The sequence below is a fragment of the Carcharhinus amblyrhynchos genome, chromosome 4 (assembly GCF_965287045.1).
Source record: "Carcharhinus amblyrhynchos chromosome 4, sCarAmb.v2.hapA, whole genome shotgun sequence".
In the NCBI taxonomy this organism is placed as follows: domain Eukaryota; kingdom Metazoa; phylum Chordata; class Chondrichthyes; order Carcharhiniformes; family Carcharhinidae; genus Carcharhinus; species Carcharhinus amblyrhynchos.
In genome coordinates, this window is record NC_137327.1 from 74,148,892 (window position 1) to 74,175,200 (window position 26,309).

The 26,309-nt window shown below is 42.3% G+C and overlaps 1 protein-coding gene across 1 annotated transcript in view; it reads right to left on the reverse strand.

The window, feature by feature from the left end:
* Positions 1–7,279: 7,279 nt before the first annotated feature.
* Positions 7,280–26,309, reverse strand: part of LOC145342447 (sodium- and chloride-dependent neutral and basic amino acid transporter B(0+)-like) — a 55,146-nt gene continuing 36,116 nt past the window's right edge. Inside the window, exons 7-14 of the mRNA XM_080188009.1 lie at positions 26,136–26,276; positions 24,209–24,437; positions 23,391–23,516; positions 16,268–16,386; positions 10,394–10,493; positions 8,771–8,880; positions 8,499–8,669; positions 7,280–7,492 (exon numbers count right to left, since the gene is read on the reverse strand). Coding sequence (XP_080044135.1) covers positions 7,355–7,492; positions 8,499–8,669; positions 8,771–8,880; positions 10,394–10,493; positions 16,268–16,386; positions 23,391–23,516; positions 24,209–24,437; positions 26,136–26,276 — 1,134 coding nt within the window. The 3' untranslated portion in view covers positions 7,280–7,354. The remainder of the gene's footprint in view (positions 7,493–8,498; positions 8,670–8,770; positions 8,881–10,393; positions 10,494–16,267; positions 16,387–23,390; positions 23,517–24,208; positions 24,438–26,135; positions 26,277–26,309) is intronic.

The following is a 26,309-nucleotide window of genomic DNA, read 5'->3' on the forward strand; positions in this document are numbered from 1 at the left end:
CCTGATAACCCATTTTGAAAATTCTTTCTGTCTTTGCAGAATTAAAGTTTCTTTTTTGATTTTCCAGTTGGGACTCCACCTTCCCATCTAGTTTAGGAATAGCAGGTTCACTCTGGTACGAAACCATTGCCCCATTAATGGGTCTGCCTGAGGAACATCTGCTGTGATGTGCAGCGTAGTCCTGTAATCAAACAAAAATTTGCCAGTTCAATCTCCACGTATGTCACCGGTTGTTTCTTCATACCATTTTTGAAAATTTGAACTGTCTATTTTGCCAGTCTGTTTAATGATGAATGATAAGGTAAATTCCAGATGTTTTAGATATCATTTGAGAGCACAAAAGTTTGAAAATCACCACTGGTGGAGGCCATGCCTTTATCAAAAACTAAGACTTTTATATGTAATGAGGCTTCACAGTAATTTCTCAATTAATCCTGAGAAGTCATGAACCCCACCAACCACTTGGATTGTGCATCCACCGTGATTAAAAAATGGAACCCATAAAGGGGTCCACAAAGTCCACATGTCCACACACCCATGGCCTGCCCGGCCACTTCCATAGGTATAGTGACGCTGAGAGTTGGAGTTTTTGATTTTTCTGCCACAGCTCATATTGCTTTACCAAGTTTGTGATATCAGAGTCAAGACCGGCCTACCAGATGTAACTTCTGGCCAACATCTTCATTTTTGATACTCCCGGGAGTTCATTATTTTTTGTTAATTAACTGATAATATTGGAAGTTGTCTTGAGGGCCAGAACAATTACTTGGGATACCCAGAGAATTATTCCAATTAGGTAGGGTTTTCATTTCTTCAGAGAGTCATCCTTGGAAACCACCAGCTAGGGTCATGTGCCTTATTTTGGATAAGGTTGGTTCTTTTTGCATCCAGGTTTTAATCTGCCTTGCTGATAATGGCAAGGTTTCCAAAAAGTTCAGAGTCATCATAACCTCTTCCAAGCTGATAAAGGAGCCAGGCTTGTGGACAACAGGAGGCGATTCAAAGTGTCGACATTAACTATCCGGGTTCAAGAGCAGTGCTCCAGAAGATATTCGTGAGCTACCAGTAACAAGGCTCAGCATTGTATCCGAGCAGCGGTGATGGGAGGAATTGCCTTGTCCCCTTTGAAGAGGCCCAATAGTGGTTTATAATCAGTAACTACAAAAACTGTCAACCATAGACATATTGATGGAACTCCATCAAACAAATACAAATGCCAACCCATCTTTCTCAAATTGAAAATACATTTGCTCCACATCCAAAAGAGTCCTTCTTTGACAGTCCTTCAGGGTCAAGGCTGACTTGCTTCTACTCAAGGGAGGTAAATTCTGTGGCGGCTGAATAGCAGGTAAGATAAGATCTCCCAACATGCTTTCTTCCTTCTAGACAAGGGTGACGAGGTTGTAGATTTTGCCAAGAGTGTCTCTCTGCCATATTTTAATACTTCAGCAGGGATTCCATCTTGACAGAGGTCCTGTTGTTTTTCAGTTGTCAGATGGCTCTTTTGACCTCACAGCAACCTGGGGTTGTGTTGAGATGTGTACTCCATGCTATTCTTCTATTTATCAAAATACTAAACTACAACTTAAATAAAGAGTCACCAGCTACTCACGAATGAGTTGTTTCTCCTGTGCTCACGTTACTTTTACATATGGTGGTTAACTGAAACATGTTTATTTAATTCTTATTATCTAAAAACCTTAGATTATTGGTCATAATTATTTAATTTGTATTAATTTAACAGCTTACCAAGATAGTCATCCTGGCTAGTTTCTGTTACTCCACTCTCATTCTTGTTTGGGATATCATTCTGACATAACGTTTTGAACTTTTCCTGGGTTTGATGTGAATGTTGGCAAGCTTTTGAAATCTCTGGTCAAAGAACAAAGAACTAAGAACAAAAACAGCCTGGGAAACAGGCCCTTCGGCCCAACGAGCCCATGCCACCATTTTAACACTACCAGTCTTCTCTTATTTTTCAAACTGCTTTCTGAACTTCTGCTGCTCTTTTTGAATCTCTGCTCTACTCTTACTGCTTTATATTTGGATTCGAAGATCAATGATCATAATCTTTTTTATAGCGATCCTGGGTACTGTAATGAATCTTCTACAATATATAGGCAACCAGCCTAGATCTTACCACCTTGAAATAGAAGTAGCATCTGCTTTCGAGAAACTTTGAAGTACTAGAGGGAATTGATGCTTACCACAATGTTCTGGAGGGCATTGATCTTGACTTATTGCATTTAAAGGGAAACTAGACAAAAGGAGTAAGAGAATTGACAGTTATAATGAAAGGTTTAGATAAGAAAAGATTGGAGAAGGCCTGTGTGAAGCACAAGTATCAGCATGCATTAGTTGGGCTGAATGCCCTGTTTCTGTGCCATATATCTGTCATGATGTGGGTATGCTGGCGTTGGACTGGCGTAAACACAGTAAAAAGTCTGACAACACCAGGTTTTAGTCCAACCTATTTATTTGATAATAGACTCACAAGCTTTCGGGGTTAGCCCCTTCATCAGGTGAATGGAGAGTTCTGGCCTCAGACAGAGCATATAAAGCACAGACAGTTTAGAGATTACTGATTAGAATGTGAATCCTTACACCTAACCTGCTGTTCAAGACCTGAAGTGGCTGACAATGTCAGTGGAAGGAGCACTGATCACTGATCACTGATCTTTAAACTGTGATCAGTGGTCCTTCCACTCACATTGTCAGCCACTTCAGGTCCTGAACAGCAGGTTAGGTGTAAGGATTCGCATTCCAATCAGTAATCTCTAAACTGTCTGTGCTTTATATGCTCTGTCTGAGGCCAGAACTCTCCATTCACCTGACGAAGGGGCTAACCCCGAAAGCTTGTGAGTCTATTATCAAATAAATAGGTTGGACTAAAACCTGGTGTTGTCAGACTTTTTACCATATATCTGTGCCATATATAATACGTAATCTTATACAATATAATGAAAGTTTTTGATAATTTCTCCTGATTTACTTAGCTTCCTGTGGCAAAGCTGTTGATAATCATGGGACATAGGTTTAATGCAATTAACAAAGCTGTATGAGGTGACATAAGAAGAAGAAAAAAAATGTATCATAAGGTGTTATGATCTGGAGTGCATTGCCTGAAAGGGTGGTGGAAGCGGATTTGCTCAAAAAAGAATCAGACAAATATTTAAAGGCTAAATATTTGCAGGGCGATGTGGAAGAGCAGGAGTGAGGAACTGATTGAGCAGTCACCATGGGTCACATGACCTTTGTGCTCGATCAACAAGCCTATGGACAACTGAAGGCCGAGGTGCAACAAACAGCCTGCGACCTCAAGAACGATGGTGGGTGGAAAGAGCGCAGGAGGCTCAAGCAACTTACTGACAACCAGGAAATGCACGGTTTCTTCTAAAGACCGGAAAATAGCCAGGGTGACTATATTAGTAAGCCTTACATTAATCCAAATTAAACAATTATGACTAATTACCTAAGATTTTTAGATGATAAGAGTTAAGTAAAAATATTTCGGTTAACGTCCATATATAAAAGTGATGTGAGCACAGGAGAAGCAACTCATTGGTGAATAGCTGGTGTCTATTTAAGTTGCAGTTTAATAATTTGATAAATAGAGGAATGGCAGGGCAACTTAGACTCATGGTGTGCACATCAGTCTCCACATTGGATCTCCAGGGTACTTATATAACCATATGTGCATGGCGACATCTATCAGCTGTAGCAGTCCGAATTTTGGTCTTGGAGCTTGAGTAGCAGTTAGTTTCACTGCGATAATTCTGTAGACTTTTTACAATATAGTGAACAGAAAGGTTCAATACAGTTAAGCGTAATTAGATTACTTTTCAATTCTTCAATTTTAATTCTATTGCTCTAGAAATGAAATCTGGTGCTTAGTTTGCTTCTTTTTTTAATGACCTTGCTATCTGTGGTGCAATTTTTAGTGAATGAAGTATTTGTACTCTGAGTTGCCTTTATTCCTCTACCTCAGCTAAAGTTACAACTTTCAAGCAGTAAGCCATTTTGTTATTCTTCCTATCAAAAAGTACCACCTCACATTTATCTATGTTAATTTTAATTTACCAATTATTTGCCCATTCTGAAAGCTTATTAATATCCTTCTATGATTCATTGCAGTCCTCCTCAAGTTTGACGTCAGCCAACCCTCGCCACCCTTCTAACCCCATCCACAACAATTTGGTGATCTCTGCAAATCTAGAAAATGTGTTTTAGATTCCAAAAGTCCTAATCCTTAATGTAAATTATAAAGAGCAGTATTCCCAGCACTGATCCTTCTGGAACACCATTTCTGCCAAACACAAATATCCTTTCTTTCCACTCACTAGTTTCTGTCTTGTAGCCAGAAGCACTCTATTCTGTCACTTGTCCCTTGACACCACATACTGTGATCTTATTCATTTGTCTATTATAGGGCACATTATCCAATCTCTTTTGAAAATCCAGATACGTTGCATCTAGCACATTACTACTGTCTACTCTCCTGGCTAAGTTCTCAAAAATATCAAAAAGGTTGGTCAAGCAAGAATTTTCCATTTTAAATTTCAAGCTGACTATTCATTTCTAGTTTCTAGATGTTCTTCAATTCTCTCCTCTGATAAGGATTCCATTAGGTATATAAACATTTATGTAAACTGACTGGTCTATCATTCCCTTGATATGTGCTGATCCCATTCTTAAATATAGGAATTATGTTAGTCGTCAACCAGTCCTATGGCACTTTTCCTTTCCTACTGAATTATTAGACAGAGATAATAATACCTTTGTTATCTCTTCTTTATATTGTATTAAAATATTTGGATGCAACCCATTCAGACCAGGTTATTTATCCTCTTTGGATTTGTTTAATTTATTCAACACATCATCATTTTTCAATTTTTAATGCACTTATGGCATTACTCATCTCATCGTTCAATGTTCTGTTTATTTGTTCTATCTCTTTAGTAAATACCAAAGCTAAATAATTACTTAAAATTTCTGCCATCTTCCCATCATTATCTGTGTTATTATCCTGTCTGTTCCTTAGTGGCCTCGTATCCGCAGTAGTCTTGTAATTTTTTTGATTGGCCCATAAAATAATTCAATCTTTTGTTTTGCATTCCTTGAGCATTTCCATCAAATGTCCTCTTAACCTTCTAAAGTGAAGGGCTCCAGTTTCTCTAGCACCTTCAGATAAGTGGAGATTTTCATCCCTGGTACCAAAGGAGCTTAATTTTCCTGTCCCACCCATCATGGGAATGGTGGTGATCAGAACAGGACCACACAAAGGCCTGTTAACCTCAGGCAGGATTTTTCAGTCTTGGGGTAAGCACAGCCAGAAAAGCCTGCCCTCTGAGTTAACACTCCCTATGTGCTAAGGTCTTGACATCCTTCCAAAATTAGACAGAATATTCCAACGGAGGGCTAATCAGTGATTTATAAAGGTTCAACATAACTTACTTACTTTTCCAGTTCCTACTTTGATTCTGTCTGTTATTATTAAACAACCAGAGCTAGTCTGGCAGGACATTATGTGAAAAGTCTGACAACACCAGGTTTTAGTCCAACCGATTTATTTGATAGTAAACTCACAAGCTTTCGAGGGGACTCCCTCTTTGTCAGGTGAATGGAGAGCTCTGGCCTCGGACAGAGCATATAAAGCACAGACAGTTTAGAAATTACTGATTAGAATGCGAATCTTTACACCTAACCTGCTGTTGAAGTCCTAAAGTGGCCGACAATGTCGGGACACGGGACACAGTGGACAGAGTACCCTTCGTCGTCCAGTACTTCCCCGGAGCGGAGAAGCTACGACATCTTCTCCGGAGTCTTCAACATATCATTGATGAAGACGAACATCTCGCCAGGGCCATCCCCACACCCCCCACTTCTTGCCTTCAGACAACCACACAACCTCAAACAGACCATTGTTCGCAGCAAACTACCCAGCCTTCAGGAGAACAGTGACCACAACACCACACAACCTTGCCACAGCAACCTCTGCAAGACATGCCGGATCATTGACATGGATACCATCATCACACGTGAGAAACCATCCACCAGGTACACGGTAAATACTCTTGCAACTCGGCCAACATTGTCTGCCTGATACGTTGCAAGAAAGGATGTCCCGAAGCATGGTACATTGGGGAGACCATGCAGACGCTACGACAACGGATGAATGAACATCGCTCGACAATCACCAGGCAAGACTGTTCCCTTCCTGTTGGCAAACACTTCAGTGGTCACGGGCATTCAGCCTCTGACCTTCGGGTAAGCATTCTCCAAGGCGGCCTTCACGACACACGACAGCGCAGAGTCGCTGAGCAGAGACTGATAGCCAAGTTCCGCACACATGAGGACGGTCTCAACAAGGATCTTGGGTTCATGTCGCACTATCTGTAACCCCCTTGACTTGCCTGGGTTTGCAAAACCTCACTCACTGTGCTGTCTGGAGACAATACACGTCTCTTTAACCTGTGATCAGTGCTCCTTCCACTCACATTGTCGGCCACTTTAGGACTTGAACAGCAGGTTAGGTGTAAAGATTCGCATTCTAATCAGTAATCTCTAAACTGTCTGTGCTTTGTATGCTCTGTCCGAGGCCAGAACTCTCCATTCACCTGACGAAGAGGGAGTGCCCTCAAAAGCTTGTGAGTTTACTATCAAATAAATCGGTTGGACTAAAACCTGGTTTGTCAGACTTTTTACTGTGTTTACCCCAATACAACGCCGGCACATCCACATCAAGACATTATGTCACCGTAAGCACTAAATCCCACCCTGTCAACTTTCCGAAAAGAATCTGATCAAAACTGAGATCTGTAAGAAACTTGGAAGCAATCAACAAAATGCTGATAAAAACTGAAACTGAAATCAGAAGTTAGTACAAAAATGTTTGGACAAAGTTAATAAGAAAATGGGGGAGAAGGCAGGATCCTATTTTCTATGTTTCTAATCCAAGTTCAACACTAAAGAAAAAGAGAAGAGACAGCTCGACAGCAAATTTAAAGACAAACTGCAAAATAGGGCCAAGGAATTCCAGATTACTAGAGAAAACTGTGAGACAGTGGCTTAAGTTTTTTGGTCCTTCCTGCCAGCAGAATCTTCCAATTCCACTGATGGTAAGCCCCTACAGTGGAGGGTGCAAGGCGTACAAACCCCATAGACTTCAGCGGGACCAGAAGATCCCACTGTTAGCAAATGGCAGGCCACTTCTGTAGCCATTCAATATGCCACATGGGGACTGGGGCTGGCTATCCAGAGAACTCACACTGAAGTTACAACAGGAGTACACCAGAACAGTAGTGGATAATCAGTGCCATGTTTATAATTTTAATCAATATTTTCTTTTAAACTTTCACATCTCAGGAGTGGCCAGAAGTTGCACACAGTGAGGGGCTTCTGTAGAATCAGGCTGTTTTCTGTATCTTTCCCCTCTGTGTTGTTCCAGGTATGGACCCCAATCAGGAGCTGATTTGCAAGCGGCAGAAATTTTCTATAAAAGGAGAAGTGAAATGTTTAAACATTGCTTCCTGGTTTTTACCCACCATCAACTTTGAACAAGAACTCACCCCACCCCTCCACCTTCCTATGACCCCCCCACCGCTCCCCGCTCCCCCCCAACGCACCCCCAACACCACTGTTTCTAATCAATTTCCCTTGCACTTCAATCTGACAAAAATGTCATGATGTGTAATGAGGTTAAAGTGATCCCAATATTCAACAAGGGGACTAAATTTCATTCAGGAAACTATATACCATTAGCTCAACGAAAGCTATGAGGAAGATTCAACAGGCAAGACATGAGTTTAGGAGTTAATGGCAAATCAAGAATTACATTGGGAAAATATTGATATAAATACTTATTTTCATTGAAGGCCAGAACATTGTGGTAAGTGTAGATTCCCTCTAGTCCTTCAAAGTTTCTTGAAAGCAGATGCTATTTCTATTTCAAGGTGGTAATATTTAGGCTGGTTGCCAATATATTATAAATGATTCATTTCAGTATTCAGACCAATTTTGTCATTAGCTCACAGTGCCAGTGAGGAGTTTTGCAGAACTTCAATATGTTTCAAATTGTTTTTGTGTGTAAATGTATATGTGTGTATATGCACATGTGTATATATATGTTATATATTATACACGCACACACATACACACACAATAGAGTCTGTGGATCAGAGTACGATGTGTATGTGAGAAAGAAAGGAGAAAAGCTCTTCCAAGATTGAAACTGATGTCATTGTTAGAGATGAGATGTATAGAATGAGTACTTGGCACTGACGTTAGAGCCCTTATTTTCTAACTGGCTATTTAACTCATACCAGGTATCAATCCACAAAAAAGGAAATGTGTTAAAAGATTGGCACAATCTCTGAAGAAACAATATAAATGCCTAAAAATCATTATTTCTGCCATCTCTAGTTTTCCACTGAAAAACTCTGCTCAGAATTGGGAGATTTGTTCTGTTCACAGTTAAAGATGACAAAGTGTTTCTTTACCTGGCACAAAGTGAAACCCTCAGCTTGGACAACACTCACAATGGCAATGATAGGAATCCATATGATACAGAAGATTATCATACACCAGCCAAGTGCTGTCGCCCAGAAAGGGAATTCAACAGATCCATATGTTGGTGGAGCAAATGTTGCTAATGACCAGAAGAAAATTACCTGTTTGAAATGATTTCAGAAAAAAAGGATCAGATTAAAAAATGAGACATATCTGCAGCTTCATAATTTACAGTTTAGATCACTAAAAAATGTCTCCTTACTCCCAGCAGACACGGAGAGATAAAAATCCAACACGTTCTCCACCACAGCCAGAAGAGCCAACTTCTTTCTCCAATCATCATCTCAATGTCCTTAATGAATCTGTTGACCCCTGTGAACAACAAGAAAGCAAAGAGGCATCCCTTGATTTGTTTTACATAATAAAATAATAGGCATACATAATGAAGCTTGGCTTGGATTCAAAACATCTGTTAGTTTTAAAACACCTAATCCCAGAGAAAACATTGCTTTATTGACAGCTGTGACTCCCTGATCTTTGTGATCAATCTCATACTGTTTATTTCCACAAAGGTTAAGAGGTTTCAAGTGCCTATTGAAACTTCAAAGAGCAGGAATGATCAACACTTTGATTACCCTAGAGCAAAGTGGAGTTTTTTTTAAATCAATGAATTACTTTAACAGTTTTTTAACCCATCATAGTCATTATAGGATACATCGCTTCTATAGAAAACATATGGGTGAATGGGCATGAAAGGTCACAGCTTCACATGGGGGCCAGAGGAGTTGTTGGAACCCATGGCTTGGCAGGGGGATGAGGAATCATAGGCATAGTTGGGGGGAGGTAATATCTTGGCATGGGGGTATTGAGGACCATCATTTAATCTTATCTTTTAAAACATTGCTACATGCAAACTATGGTTCATGATTCCTCTGAGGGACTATGAAATAGGAGTCTTTTAAACCATGCCCCAAGTCCCTGAAAATTGTAGAAGATTAGATATACCTGTCCTCAGAATGGAGGCAGCTGAGTGAAGAGCACAGGCTTTTGACCCAAACCAACCCACAAATTGAAAATCAGGTAACCAGGAGTGGGTCGGGGATCCTGAAATTGGACAGACTCACCATTTTTAAAGGGTACCCGTGTCATTCGCACTCAGAAGGTTGGAAGCAGGTGCAAGACCGTAATAGGCCCTGAAAATGTGATTTTTCACCGGCTGGCCAATTAATGGACTGTTGATGTGAAATGTACAGTGGGAAAGATTTAGTGCGGTTTGGGAGATTGGGAAGTGGGCAGGCACTGAGAAAAGGAAGGGTTTGCACTTCCTACATGTTCCCTCATAGGACAGCCACTATGGAGTTGTTCAGGGAGCTGCTGACCTGTGAAAAATAAATAGTGATGGAAATGCTATGCAAATCGCATCCAGGCAACACAATTTTACACAGATAGACTTACGTATTAATTTTATTTTAATTCTGACAGTTCATTCCGTCCTGGATCGAGGTTGTAGTTTAAGCATAAATAATGCCTTGCCAATCGGCCTGCCATAAAATAGCAGTCTATTGGCCCCTTAATGAGTTAAATTGCCTGCTTGATTGTCTGTAGGCATGCTTCTGACTCTTGTGCGTGCCTGCCAACCAAAATAATGAGCTGATGAGTAATGGTGTCAAGGTGTGTACCTGATACCTTCTCTTGCAACATCAACTTCGGGTCAGGTGTGCAACCGCACTTTGCACATAAAATTCTGGCCCTGCTTATCTTATGGTGAAGATGTTTGATTAACATCCCCTCTGGGATGTAAGAAGGTTTTACAGGTAAAGGATATAGAAGGCACCACCTGTGTCATATGGGACTTTGGAAACAAATGAGTAAAGATTCTACTAACCATATATCCAGCTTAAGCTGATGAGTTCTAGAACAGCAGCCATAAGAATGCCCCATCCAGCACAGAAATGATCAATTAAATTGACCCAGTAAATTCCAGCCTGAAAATAAGTGGAAATATTTGAAATGGTGCTGCATGAAAAAGCTGTAAAACTCTTCTTTCAAAGTAAGCAATGTCTGGAACGCTTAGATCACACCACCACTTTCGCTCAACATTACAGCAACAATTCTACACTGTCACATTGCTATCTCAATGGTCTACCATGAGTATACTGGAATAAAAACACTCACAAATCAGATACTCCAGTGCAGTTGTTCATGTTTGAGGTCTTTACACGCACAATCATTCTGGCCTATAGCATTCTTGAAATTGATGTAGTGAATTATATTCCCTCATCAACAGTGTCCTGTGTGTAAACACAGCAGCCAGTTTAGAGAGGACAACATTGGAGAGGGTTAGAAACATTAGAGAAAGTGCAGAAGAAATTTAAGAGAATAGTTCCAGGGATGAGAAACTTCAGTTCTGAGGACAGATTCGAGGGGTTGGCACCATTCTCCTTGCAGAGATGAAGGCTACAGGAAATTTAACAGATATGTTCAAAATCATGAGAGGCCTGGACAGAGCAGATAAGGAGAAATTGGTCCTGCTTGTAAAAGGATCAAAATCAAGAGGTCACATGTTTAAAGTGATTTACAAAAGAAGTAAATGTGATATGAGAAAAAGCTTTTTCACGCAAGTGGTCCAGGTGTCGAATGTACTGCTTGGAATGGTGGTGAAGAGAGGTTTAATTGAAGTATTTAACAGGACATTAGATGAATAGAAACAATGAGCCCGATTTTACCATCACAAAAACTTGGTAAAGTCGGGCATGAGGCAAGTAGTGTGATCCACGCCTGCCTCCGCGCTGGTCCCCCCTTTACCAAGGTCCGGAAATGGCCGCGATCGGGATCATGCCTGAAAGGGCCGTATTTCCATGCATTTAAATTGACTTAATGGGCTGCACACCCAACTTTACTGGCACTTCGCCTATCCAGAATCGACGCAAAACAGACATGCTCCATTTGATTTGGGTGCTCCATCAGTGAGTTAGTGAGGAGGTAAGGGCCGAGTGTCCGACGGCTCTCCGCTTGAGATCAGTTGAGGGGTGTGGGAGGTGGATCCACTACCACTCTGCCTCTGATAAGTTGGGGGGGGAGTGGTATCCGCTGCCACTCTGCCTGAGATCAGTGAGGGGGGGCGGGGACACAATCAGTCTGGGTGGCAGGGGCGCGGGGAGATAAAGGAGGGGGTCAGTAATGTTCTGGGGATGGGGCAATGTCTGTGGAGCTGGGGGAGGCATTATCCAGCCCGGGAGGGATGTGGCAGGGGAGCAACATTCTTTCTTTTCTTTGTGCATGCCCATTTGGAGGTGCCAATCAGAGCTGCAGAGTTTTGGGCACGTTAAGCCCTATTTACAAGCTTGTGCAGCGCGGAATTGCTGCTTTTATTGCAGGCCGAGTGCATGGGCGCACCTCAGAACGGGTATAAATGTGGGATCCTAGTTTCAAGTCTGCCGAGCACAGAGTCAAAATGGTAAAATAGGACCTATTGTGCAGGGTATGGGGAAAAGGCAGGGCTATGGCACTGAGCCATAATACTGGTTTGGAGAGCTGGTACAGCCAAATGGCCTCCTCTTGCACCATAACAACCTGTGATCCTGAGAATATCATTACAGATGAGGAAAGTATTTCAGTCTATTTTTTATTTGCCACAATATTTGATCAGGAATTTAATTCCACGTGTAGATTACTCTTTGTGTGCTGAATAATTTCCTCAATTGTTTAACCAAGATCAGGATTTATAAGGTACAAATTTCTGACCAAAGGTGACTGTTCCCAACTGAGTTAAACTAGTACTGAAAACATCGGGTCAATTATCAACCCATCAGTTAGGTGATGGAAAGTTCTATCAACAGAGCCATTACAAACACAGCAATGCTCGTTAATTCTACTAGGTTCTACTGGGACCACTCAGACTCAGTTCATTATAGTCTTGTTCTATATAAATGCCTAAACTGAATTCCTTTATGAGATGAGAGTGAGTTCTCTCAATATCAAAGCAACGTTTAACCTAATGTGGTGTCAAGGGCCTCCAATAAAATTAATACCAATGGCAAACAAGTAAGAACACTCCACTAGCTGAAGTCAGATCTAGCACAGACAAAATGATTGTGAGAGGCGAATCATCTCAGCCCCAAGATATTGCTGCAGGAGTTCCTCAGGGTTGTTGATGTCCCAGGTCCAACCATCTTCAGCTGCTTCATCAATGGCCACCGTCTGGTGCTGAAGGAAATCAGTACTAGTTGAGAAATGGTTTTGGGGAAATTGATGGGATAGAGGGTGGATAAATCTCCAAAGCTTGATATTCTTCATCCCAGATAATTAAGGAAGTGGCTCTGGAAATTGTAGATCCATTGGTGGTCATTTTCCAAACGTTTTTGGCCTCTGGACTGGTTCCTACAGATTGGAAGGTAGCAAAGACCGCTATTCAAAAAGGGAGGTAGAGGGAAAGTAGGGAATTATAGACCAGTGAGTCTAACACCAATACTGGGGAAGTTGCTAGAGTCCATTATCAAGGATTTCATAACTCAGCATTTGGAAAACAGTGGTATGATCAGACAGTCAATATGGATTTATAAAGGAGAAATTATGCTTAATGAGACTACTGGAATTCTTTGAGGATGTAACGAGTAGAGTTGACTGAGGAAAACTGATGGATGTGATCTATTTAGACTTTCAGAAGGTCAGCTATTTACCATTTATATAGATGATCTGGAGGAAGGAACCGAGTGTATGGTGTCAAAATTTGCTGATGACACCAAGATTGGTGGAACGGCAAATTGCGCGGAGGGTGTGGAGAGTCTGCAGAAGGATCTAGTTAGGCTGGGTGAATGGTCCAGGAAATGGCAAATGGAATTTAATGTTGGCAAGTGCGAGATGGTCCACTTTGGTAGGAATAATGGTAGGAAGGACTATTACTTACGTGGCGAAAAACTGCAGCAGGCGACGGTGCAGAGGGCCCTCGGGGTCCTTGTGCATGAGTCGCAAAAACCCAGCCTGCGGGTGCAGCAGGTGGTCAGGAAGGCGAATGGGATGCTGGCCTTCATAGCGAGGGGGATTGAATATGAAAGTAGGGAGGTCTTGCTGCGGCTGTATAGGGCATTGGTGAGGCCGCAGCTGGAGTACTGTGTGCAGTTTTGGGCGCCGTACTTACGCAAGGATATTTTGGCCTTGGAGGGAGTGCAGAGGAGGTTTACTAGGCTGATACTGGAGTTGAGGGGGTTGAGCTATGAGGAGAGGCTGAATAAACTAGGCTTGTACTCGTTAGAGTTTAGAAGAATGAGGGGAGATCTCATTGAGACGTATAAGATGATGAATGGGATGGATAGGATAGAGGTGGAGAGACTCTTCCCACTCAGAAAGGACAGTAGGACTAGGGGGCACAGCCTCAAGATAAAGGGGGGGCAGTTTAGAACGGAGTTGAGGAGGAACTTCTTCACTCAAAGGGTGGTGAATCTCTGGAATTCTCTGCCTGTTGAAGTGGTGGAGGCTACCTCGCTAAATATTTTTAAGACGCGGGTTGATGGGTTTTTGATAAGTGAGGGGATTAAGGGTTATGGGGAGAGGGCGGGAATGTGGAACTGAGCCACGACAGATCAGCCATGATCTTATTGAATGGCGGGGCAGGCTCGAAGGGCTGGATGGCCTACTCCTGCTCCTATTTCTTATGTTCTTATGTTCTTATGTTTTAACAAGTCTCAGATAGCAGACTGCTATGTAAATTTAAAGCCTATGGGATTGTGGCTAGTATCTTGAGATGGATAGAAAGTTGGTTAGCAGACAGGAAACAAAGATTTGGTATAAGTGGGTTTTTTTCCCAATTGGAAGATAGTGACTAGTGTGGTACTTCATGGATCTGTGCTAGGACTCCAGGGTACTAAATCTATTCTCTCTAAATTTGCATATGATACAAAGTTGGGTAGGAGAGTGAGTTGTGAGGATGATGCAGAGATGCATCAACATGATTAGAGAACGTGAATAGGGATGTTTTACTGCAATTGTATAGGATGTTGGTGAGGCCACACCTGGAGTATGGTGTTCAGTTTTGTTGTCCTTATCTGTGGAAGAATGTCCTTGCTACAGAGGGAGTACAGCTAAGGTTTACTAGGCTGATTCCTGGGATGTTGAGTCTGTCACATGAGGAGTGACTAAATTGGTTAGGGTTACATTCACTGGAGTTTAGAAGAATGAGAGAGGATCTCATAGAAACTTGTGTGATTCTAACAGTGTTAGACAGGGTAGATTCAGAAAGGACGTTTTGGATGGTGGGGAATCTAGAACTAGAGATTATAGTTTGAAGATAAGGGGTAAACCTTTTTGGTCTGATGCGAGTAGAAATTTTTTCACCCAGAAAATGGTGAATCTGTGGAATGCACTACCATAGACTGTAGTTGAGGCCAAAACGTTATGTGATTTCAAGAAATTAGAAATAACTCTTAGGGCTAAAGTGATCAAAGGATCTGGGGAAAGATGTGATCAGGATATTGAATATGATCAGCCATGAACAAAATGAATGGCAGAGCAGGCTCAAAGAGTCGAATGGTCTACTGCTGCTTTCTAGTTTCTATGTTTCTATAAGCTCATTACCATCTAGAAAAAAATTGATTTGATTAGCATCCCATCCATAACCTTAAACATTTACTCCCTTCACTACTGATCAGTGGGCCTCATCTACAAGATATAGTGCAACAATTCACCAAGATTTCTTCAACAGGACCTCCCAAAACTGCTACCTCTTCTACCTAGAATTACGAGAGCAGCAGATGCATGGGGCACCACCACCAGCAACCTCTCCTCTAAGAAATAAACTAGTCCCTCAATTCTGGGAAGGCCCCAGCAGAAAACTGCTACTGAGATGCTTTTATTCGAGAAAGGAGGCAGACAAAACAGAAAAATATAGGGCTATTAACCTAACATCTGTCATTGGGAAAATCCATTAATAGAAAGACGTTATAGGTAATTTAGAAAATTATAATACAATCTAGCAGAGAGAACATGGTTTTATGAAAGGGAAATCATATTGCAATCTCTTCTAGAGGCTTACAGGTACAGCAAGTAATTAGGAGGTCAATTGAAATGTTGATCTTTATTACAAGTGGAATGGAATATAAAAATAAGGATATCTTACAATAACTGTACAAAACATTGGTAAGATCGGACAGTTTTCGTCACCAATTATTTACAGAGGGATACTTTGAGGTAGTTCAGAGAAGATTCAATTGTTTAATTCCAGGGATGAGGAAAAGTTGAGGAGGTTGGGCCGATACTCATTGGAATTTTGAGAAATAAGAAGTCATCTTACTGAAACATATAAGGTTCTGAGGGGGTTTGCGGGTAGATTATGTTTTCCCACCTGGAATACTGGAACTGGGGGGGGGCACAGACTCAGAATAAATAAGCTTCCATTTTGAATAGAGATAAGGAGAAATTTCTTGACTAAGAGGTGAAAAATCTTTGGAATTCTCTATCACAGAGAGCAGTGGATGTATTCAAAACTGAGTTAAACAGATATTTGATTGACAAGAGAGTCAACAGTTACTGTGGGAGTTGTGGTGGGGGGGGGCGGTGGTGGTGAGGGTGGGGGTGTGGGTGATGGTGCAACAGGGAGGTGGAGTTGAGACCAAAATCAGATCACACATGATCTTACTGAATGGGGAACAGACTGGAGGGGCCTACTCCTGCTCCTATTTCTTATGTTCTTATGTTATGTTCTTAACTCATAACTTTATAACAAGAACTATGTGAAAATATTGCAAAGAATTAAAGGATGACATACCTGTGTCACACATACAAGACTGAGGAAATAAAACAACAAGCAAACTCCACTTGTCAGGTAAAGGCGTTTTGACCGCAGGAATTTAGGAAACTGGTCCAGCAATGTTGTTATAATTGCTTCTGATGAAATTAAAAATTAAATGAAATCAATAATTAATTGATCATTTGCAGAGTCCAGAGAAAGCCAACACTGAAGAATCCTTGGCCTTGCATACAGAGGAGCAGATAGAACAGTTTCTCCTGACTCTAAAACATCACAGAGACAATGATCAGCAGAGACTATTAACTCTTAACAAGGTTACAAAACAGAATATCCCACATTTCTTAAGTTTTGTTTGCACCAGCGACAGGAATCTAATTATCTGTCCCTGACGGAACACATTGGTAACTTCAGTGTTTTCTTTCCTGTGATGTGTTTTGAAGGCATTTGCAGGGAGCTCCTCAGAATTTGGTGCTGCTGTCCTGTGGTGGAGAACCATAGAATCCCTACATTGCAGAAGAAGGCCATTTGGCCCATCAAGTCTGCACTAACTCTCCGAAAGAGCAGTCCCACTGCCCTTACCCCATAACTTATGCATTTACCATGGCTCATTCACCTAGCCTACACATTTTTTGACATTAAGGGACAATTTAGCGTGGCCACTCCACCTAACCTACACTTCTTTGGACTCTGCAAGGAATGGGCACTCAGAGGAAATGCACACTGACATGGGGAGAATGTGCAAACTCCACAGAGAGAGCCACCTAAGCCTGGAATCAAACCCACATCCCTGACACTGTCAGGCAGCAGTGATAACCAAGTGCTAGAGAAGACCATAAGTGAGAGTATCGTAAGTGAAGGGCATTACAGCCTTCCCTCCAGGACCCCAATGTTAATGAGACCAGTGGATGTTTTCATGACCTTGATGGTCTTTACTGGGGGTTGGAATAAGAAGAGTCAGGAGGGGAATAGGAGGGACAAACTTACTTCCATCACCAACAAAAGTCTTCAGGGAAAGACAATGTTCCAAGCGGTGATGCACATTTTCCCACAGCAGTAATTGGGGTAATCAACATGCCCCCATCGCCTCTGCAGAGTTAAAGTCATCGTAGGTTCATCTGTGGCCTCCATATAGAGGAAGCTGATGGTGCGCCATCCATCTTGGAATAGAGCTTTGGGATAAAATGAACAACATCCATCCTGGGAAAAGGGACCAGTGCTATTATTTTTATTCTGCTGGCTGTCCTGAGAAGAAACACTTCTGATGTCTTTAGTTCCTTACATTTACTGAATAAAGTTGCAATCAAATTAGCATTTATTACTAAAATCAGATTGAGCAAAACACTTCCAGCCTTATCACTAAGCAGAGGAAATTGAGGAGACCTAATGGACGTTTTCAAAATTACAATAGGCAAATTGTGAAATAGTCATTGAATTGTTAATGTGGGAATATTGATGGAAAATTAGTACTAAAAGTGACCACTGAGGGAGACTGAGGAGCAATTCAAAGGAAATTCGATCAGTTTTTTAAAAGGATAAATGTGAGAGGATTATAGAATAGGTATGGAAATTGGATTAGATTAGCTACCGTTAGTTTAACAGACATACTGACAACTGTGGTAGGCTAATCAGTCACCCTCTCTCATTCAGTTAGAAATATTCTAACAGATGTGAATTGTATTATAATTGCCAAGTGTCAACGTATCTAGAGAGCCATTTTGCTACATTGAAAGAGTTGGATGTAAAACTTGGTCCTGACATGTTTCCAGGGAAGGAGCAGCAAAAATGTTAGGGAGAAAAATCAATGAAAACAAAGTGTTGTGGATGAGATTAATTTTGTTGTTCAAAGTGGCCTTCACAACACTGCAGTGTCACCAAAATAGGGTTGTCGGTTTACCATCAGGAATTATTTTTAAGGGATTAGAAGGAGTGCGGCATCAGTCTCAATATTGCACTGAGCTCTATCAAGACGTGTGTTTGAGCTGGATGGCTCCATGGTTCTACTTACGTTCTGGCCCTCACAATGGTTGTCTTCTCCACTCCCAGCATGGGTGCACAAAGGCACTCTCTACTGGGTTTGCCATTTGAAAGAGATCTGTTCTGTTATGAGAGAATCTGTCATGGTTCTCTCAAAAATCAATAAGTTTCCAAATCCTCCCATCCAACATCTCTTGTATATGAGAATTGTCCAGCAATTCAGTTAAGTGGAGGACTTAAAATATAGGTTGGTAGATTTCAACTGTAGTGGGCTGTAATATGGTCATAATTGGCCTGATTTTACCAAACATTTGCGCCCGAAAACCTTCCCAGGGGGTCTGATTGCGGCTCATTCCCCCTCCCGCCCGATCTCTCTCTGTTTTGTCTTTCCCACCCGGGCGCACTGTTTCAGTTTTTTTTTCAAACTGTGCATACGCAGTTCAGAGCTCCGAACATTCCAGCAGCGCTAAGCCCCGCCCCACAGAGCAGACCGGACCAGAGCCATCAAAAAGCATATGGACGCACTGGAATGAGGATTCCACACTCAGATCCGTTTTATGACCAGATCCAGCACTAGCCTCCAATTGATAAAACTTGGCCCAATGGATCACTATCTGCCATCCATCTCAGAAGTCAGACAAGGTGTATAACTATTGAACGATCTGCTACTGGCTACTGCTTCACATCAAGGCTGAAGTTTAGTGACAGCACGCTGACACTGTGGTTAACACTGCTGCCTTACGGTGCCAGAGATCCAGATTTGGTTCCAGCCTTGGGTGACAATCTATCTGGGATTTGCACATTCTCCCTATGTCTGCTTGGGTTTCTTTGGGGTGCTATGCTTTTCTCCTACAGTCCAAAGATGTGCGGGTTAGATGGATTGGCCAAGCTAAATTGTCCCTCAATGTCCAAAGATGTGTGGGTTAGGTGCATTAGCCATGGTCAATGTGTATGGTTACAGGGGATAGGACGGAATAGAGGGGATGTTCTTTCAGAGATTCACTGCATACTCGATGAGCTGAATGGCATAAGAACATAAGAAATAGGAGCAGGAGTAGGCCATCTGGCCCTTCGAGCCTGCCCCGCCATTCAATAAGATCATGGCTGATCTGTCGTGGCTCAGTTCCACATTCCCGCCCTCTCCCCATAACCCTTAATCCCCTCTCTTATCAAAAACCGATCAACCCGCGTCTTAAAAATATTTAGCGAGGCAGCCTCCACCACTTCAACGGGCAGAGAATTCTAGAGATTCACTACCCTTTGAGTGAAGAAGTTCTTCCTCAACTCCGTTCTAAACCACGCCCCCTTTATCTTGAGGCTGTGCCCCCTAGTCCTACTGTCCTTTCTGAACGGGAAGAGTCTCTCCACCTCTATCCTATCCATCCCATTCATCATCTTATACGTCTCAGTGAGATCCCCCCTCATTCTTCTAAACTCTAACATAAGAACATAAGAACATAAGAACATAAGAAATAGGAGCAGGAGTAGGCCATCTAGCCCTTCGAGCCTGCCCCGCCATTCAATAAGATCATGGCTGATCTGTCGTGGCTCAGTTCCACTTTCCCGCCCTCTCCCCATAACCCTTAATCCCCTCTCTTATCAAGAACCCATCAACCCGCTTCTTAAAAATATTTAGCGAGGCAGCGTCCACCACTTCAACGGGCAGAGAATTCCAGAGATTCACCACCCTTTGAGTGAAGAAGTTCCTCCTCAACTCCGTTCTAAACCGCCTCCCCTTTATCTTGAGGCTGTGCCCCCTAGTCCTACTGTCTTTTTTGAGCGGGAAGAGTCTCTCCACCTCTATCCTATCCATCCCATTCATCATCTTATACGTCTCAATGAGATCTCCCCTCATTCTTCTAAACTCTAATGAGTACAAGCCTAGTTTATTCAGCCTCTCCTCATAGCTCAATCCCCTCAACTCCGGTATCAGCCTAGTAAACCTCCTCTGCACTCCCTCCAGGGCCAAAATATCCTTGCGCAGGTGCGGCGCCCAAAACTGCACACAGTACTCCAGCTGCGGCCTCACCAATGCCCTATACAGCTGCAGCAAGACCTCCCTACTTTTATATTCAATCCCCCTCGCTATGAAGGCCAGCATCCCATTCGCCTTCCTGACCACCTGCTGCACCTGCAAGCTGGGTTTTTGCGACTCATGCACAAGGACCCCGAGGTCCCTCTGCACCGTCGCCTGCTGCAGTTTTTCGCCACGTAAGTAATAGTCCTTCCTACCATTCTTCCTACCAAAGTGGACCACCTCACACTTGCCAACATTAAATTCCATTTGCCATTTCCTGGCCCATTCGCCCAGCCTATCTAGATCCTTCTGCAGACTCTCCACACCCTCCGCACAATTTGCCGTTCCACCAATCTTGGTGTCATCAGCAAATTTCGACACCCTGCACTCGGTTCCCTCCTCCAGATCATCTATATAAATGGTAAATAGCTGAGGCCCCAGCACCGACCCCTGGGGCACCCCACTAGTCACCAACCGCCAATCCGAATAGCACCCATTGACCCCCACTCTCTGCCTCCTATTTGACAACCAATCCTCTATCCACGCTAACACCCTACCCCCAACTCCATGTCCCCTGACCTTCTGCAATAACCTCTTGTGACGAGTACAAGCCTAATCTATTCAGCCTCTCCTCATAGCTCAACCCCCTCAACTCCGGCATCAGCCTAGTAAACCTCCTCTGCACTCCCTCCAAGGCCAAAATATCCTTGCGTAAGTACGGCACCCAAAACTGCACACAGTACTCCAGCTGCGGCCTCACCAATGCCCTATACAGCCGCAGCAAGACCTCCCTACTTTTATATACAATCCCCCTCGCTATGAAGGCCAGCATCCCATTCGCCTTCCTGACCACCTGCTGCACCTGCAAGCTGGGTTTTTGTGACTCATGCACAAGGACCCCGAGGTCCCTCTGCACTGTCGCCTGCTGCAGTTTTTCTCCACGTAAGTAATAATCCTTCCTACTATTATTCCTACCAAAGTGGACCACCTCGCACTTGCCAACATTAAATTCCATTTGCCAGTTCCTGGCCCATTCGCCCAGCCTATCTAGATCCTTCTGCAGACTCTCCACACCCTCCGCACAATTTGCCTTTCCACCAATCTTGGTGTCATCAGCAAATTTCGACACCCTACACTCGGTTCCCTCCTCCAGATCATCTATATAAATGGTAAATAGCTGAGGCCCCAGCACTGACCCCTGAGGCACTCCACTAGTCACCAACCGCCAATCCGAATAGCACCCATTGAACCCCCACTCTCTGCCTCCTATTTGACAACCAGTCCTCTATCCACGCTAACACCCTACCCCCAACTCCATGTCCCCTGACCTTCTGCAATAACCTCTTTGAGGTACCTTGTCAAACGCCTTCTGAAAATCAAGAAAGACCACATCCACCGGCTCTCCTCTATCCACCGCCCTAGACACATCCTCATAGAGCTCAAGTAAATTTGTCAGACACGACTTCCCCTTAATGAAACCGTGCTCCGTCTGCTCTATCAAGCAATTCCCCTCAAGATGCCTCGCTATTTCCTCCTTGATCACGGATTCTAACGTTTTACCTACAACAGACGTTAAACTAACCAGCCTATAATTCCCCGCTTTTTGCCTGGCACCCTTCTTAAACATCTTTCTGTACTGCAGGGATTCTATGGCTCTAAGTTCATTTCAGCATCCTTATTGCCGAGATCTGGTTATGAGCAATTCTTGAGATTATTGTAATTGCAGTATCTCAAGATAACAACTAGTCAGGACACAGAGTGTTAGGAATAGGTTACAGTCACCTTCTACTTAAGCACTAAATTGGATGTTAATCATTTAATAGAAGTCACTGGGATATATAAAGAAATTACAGGTGGCACTGGGTGTTGGGGTGTGTATGTGGAGTTGTAAAAGAGAATAAAGTGAGTTTATGAAGAAGCAGAACTTAGATCATCTTTAATTACTGAACTGCAACTGAGAGGCTGAATACTGAGGTATTTCCTTTTCAAATGGTCAATCAGTTGACTGCCTGAGGAGAACTTCCTGCTCTTCTTCTATATTTAATCATGCTCACATTTGATCCAATTTAATCTTGCATCCAGAAGATGGCATTTCTGGTACTGCAGCACGCTCTTGGCTCTGCAAAGAAATTTTAGCTTGGATTTCAAAATCTCCAGAGTGGGTCTTGAACCTATAATCTAGGGTCCCAACAGTCACTGAGTTATAGCTGGCACTGATACTTCCAGATGGTGCAATGATGTTATCCCGTTGTTAGTTTAATGCAGTTGTTAACCCACTTGAAACAGAGTGATGCTTCATTAAGACAGCGAACAGAGAATTGCCACAAAGAAGCATCATTCATTTACCTACTAAAATCACCAACAGTAATTTCTCATCCAGTGCTACAGTACAAAAATCATTTTAGTGCAGAGGGAGTGTTGTGCCATCAGAGGTTCCATCCTTCAGATGAGATTTTAAAAAGTGAGGCCTCAAAGCAAAGGATAGAAGCAATCTAATGAGAGTATTTTGAAGAAGAACAGGAGAGTCATCCCAATGCCTTGGCCAATAATTGAACCTCAATCAACATGCAAAAAAAGCAAATTATCTGACCATTGTCATATTGCTGTTTGTTGAAGTTTGCTGTGTGCAATTTAGATGTCATGTTTTCCTACTTTGCAATAACGATTAAAATTCAAAAGCACTTAATTGGCTGTTAAAATCTTTGAGGCATCTGATGGCTGTGAAAAGTGCTATATAAATGCAAATTTTTCTTCATCTTAGAAGATGGTCTAGAAATTAGTTCACCTTTTTTACAGGCATGAAACAGGTATCCAATACAGTGAGTGTTGTGCATTCCAGAATAGAAGTGCACAACCCTACAAATTGGAACAGGGGACCATGACTGAAACAGGAAAATCCCCTTTTGATATGCAGGTGGAGTTGTTAAACATATCTCAGTAATCCTTTACAAAAGCTGGCAGTGACTGCATGGAAATATACCATTTTGCTGCAATCCGTATTCTCAGCCAGGTCCATTCTCTAAGGTCCGGGTCTATTAGGTATGGGCAGCAGTGGGCTTGTGGACAGGCTCAGGCACAACCCAATGTGTAGGCTGTAACAGTCTCGCTAATATAAAAATGGAAAGCAATTCATTAAAGTAATGTCCTTACCTACAGCTACAAATTGACTGTCAAGTCCCAGCGTGATCAACATAAAGAAAAATAAAAAAGCCCATAAAGGTGACCACGGCAGCTGTGCAATAGCCTCTGGATACACAATGAAGGCCAAACCAAAACCTGTAGCAGTGAACATAATTAAGATAGCGTAATTAATGGTACTTAAAAGAGGAATGCTGTAAACTTTTTCTGAATGTAATTTAGAATTTGAATGTTAAAGTTTTGCTTCATATCTCTGTAATTGATCTGAGATTCTGGCTTGAGCAGAAAAAAATCAGTCCTTTGGTGTTCCAGCCCCATTCACCAATCCCATGCTGAGACACAAATGCAACCTGCTCCTGCTGAGAGTTTTCCAGGTTTTGCTCTCGTTTGATCATATGTCTTCACTGTTGTCTTTTCATTCACTCACTCCTCCTCTTTCTTCTAATTCCTCTCTCCTTCCTGCCCTCCCTTCCTCTCCATTTTCCATGTTGCCCAATCTTACACTCCTGATCTCAACAGCCATCATTGTTCCTTGTATCTCCTCAGTCCCTTTCGTAACTGTTGATTTTGGAGCCATACTTTTCCCTTCTCTTCAATTTTCCACGTTTTCCCTCCCCACTCCTTCTCGCCTCTTCTCAGCCGCTGATTTCATCACTTCCCGACCTCCTTTCCATCTGCCCTGTCTTTCCCACTCTTCCTCTCTGTCATACAATTCAACTGGATCTAGAATTTGCCAACGGAATAAATCGTCTCAGATTGCAGAACTCAAACTTTTATCATGAATTTGGAATTTTTTTTATATATGACATTAAATTCAACTCTGCATTTACCTGATTGTGCAACCTCTGAAACAGGCTTGTCTTGTACATGAGCCATATGTCCCAGGACGGAGAAGATGACAAATCCAGCAAATACACTTGTAGCACAGTTAACAACACAAACAACAATGCAATCTGTGTAACAGTTGTTGTGGAATTTGTTGTAGGATGACAGTGTGATTAAACTGCCCCAACCCACCGCAAGGGAATAGAAAATTTGTGTTGCAGCATCTTTCCAGACCTGGTAAATAGAATGGAGAATTAATCAGTATCAGGAGATTTCACTTAGAATCATTCGCCAGATAAAATTACGTTAACCGTGAGGCTTATGGAGTGGCTTATTTCCACAGCTCAGTTCTTAGCTGACAAATGAAATTCCCTCTGGGTAACAGTCCATTAAGCAGTATTCTGTCTCCCTGTCTGCTCATTTCTACGAAATTCCCTGCAGGGGCTTTGATCCTTTCCATTATCAACCATATGTTTTCAAATGAGTGATTTGTTATCTGCTGCATGTACACTGACACCCAATGATCTGTATGTATTGAATAATAAGCACAGATCATGCATTATGGATGTTCAAAAGTCAACGATGAGAGGATGTGGATTGTAGTAAACAGAGCAAAAAAACTAAACAACCAAAGGGACAAAGCAAGAGTGACCATACTTAAGGATAGAATAAGCAGTTCCCATCAAGGGTACCATGATAAAAGGAGATGAATATAAGCACTTTCGGAAAGAAAATACTTTGCCTCAGTTTTCACTTAAGGGGATAACAAAGAGGAAATGCCAAGAGCCAAAGAAATGAAATGACGTATTAGAATGGTTAAGAGAGAAAGGAAGAAAACATTGAGACAATCTAACCATGCTTATTAAGGCTAAATATCCAGGTCTAGATGGATTGTGGCTGAGAAATGAGGGAGCAGAGGGCAAAAACAGTTATATCCATACATAGATTTCAAAGAAAAATGTATTGAGAAATAGTGAGTAGCAAATGTAATTGCTGTCTTCCAAAAGTGAAACCAAAACATTTCATGGGAAAATTATGCACTTAGTTAACATCATTGTGAGGTAACAGTGCTCAAATATTTATTGAAAGATCAGCCGAGTGAACATCCAGAGACAGAAGCATAATAGAACATAAAATACTACAGCACAAACAGGCCCTTCGGCCCACAAGTTGCGCCGATCATATCCATACGTATCAGGCCTATCTATAACTTTCAATCCCATTAAATCCCATGTACTCATCCAGAAGTCTCTTAAAAGACCCCAGTAAGTTCACCTTTACCACCACCGACTGCAGCTGATTCCACTCACTCATCACCCTCTGAGTGAAAAACCTACCCCTGACATCTCCAAATGTACTATAATGTAAACAGTAAACAAGGATTTCTAAAAGGATGGTTATGTTGAGAGAATAAACAAGGATAGTGCTGTGTGCATGATTTTAGACCACCTTTGATGAGGTGCTACCTGACAAAGGTTAGGATATGCAGAGTCAGGAGTTGAAAGATGACTGCAAACATAAATCAGAGGGTTTTTTTAATTCATACCTAAAACATGGGCGTTACTGGCTGGCCAGCATTTATTGTCCATCCCTAGTTGTCCTTAGAGGGCAGTTAAGAGTCAACCACATTGCTGTGCTCTGGAGTCACATGTAAGCCAGACCAGGCAAGGACAGCAGATTTCCTTCCCTAGAGAACATTAGTGAAACTGATGGGCATGAGGGGAATTTTCTGGACCTCACAGGCAATGACCATCTCCAACTGATTCCCAAGCAATGACTGAAATCTTGGCTATGAGTGAATAGCAATCCAAAAGCAACATTTAGGCTTTTGATTAATTAATCCAAACACAAGAGATAAAAACAAACAGAAACTTCAAATAGTTTGACTGAAAATCACAGCCGAGATTCTGTGGATTTTTCTGACATGTTTACCTCAGCATCAGTCAGTTTGGAGAAGTCGGACTGTCTTCCAATGTAGAACTCGATTCCTTTATAGGCTCCCTCCAGGGTAAGACCTCGGATCAGGAGGATGGTCAGAACCACATACGGGAATGTCGCAGTGAAATAAACCACCTGACCATGGAGAGGAGCTTGTTAGATTTTCCT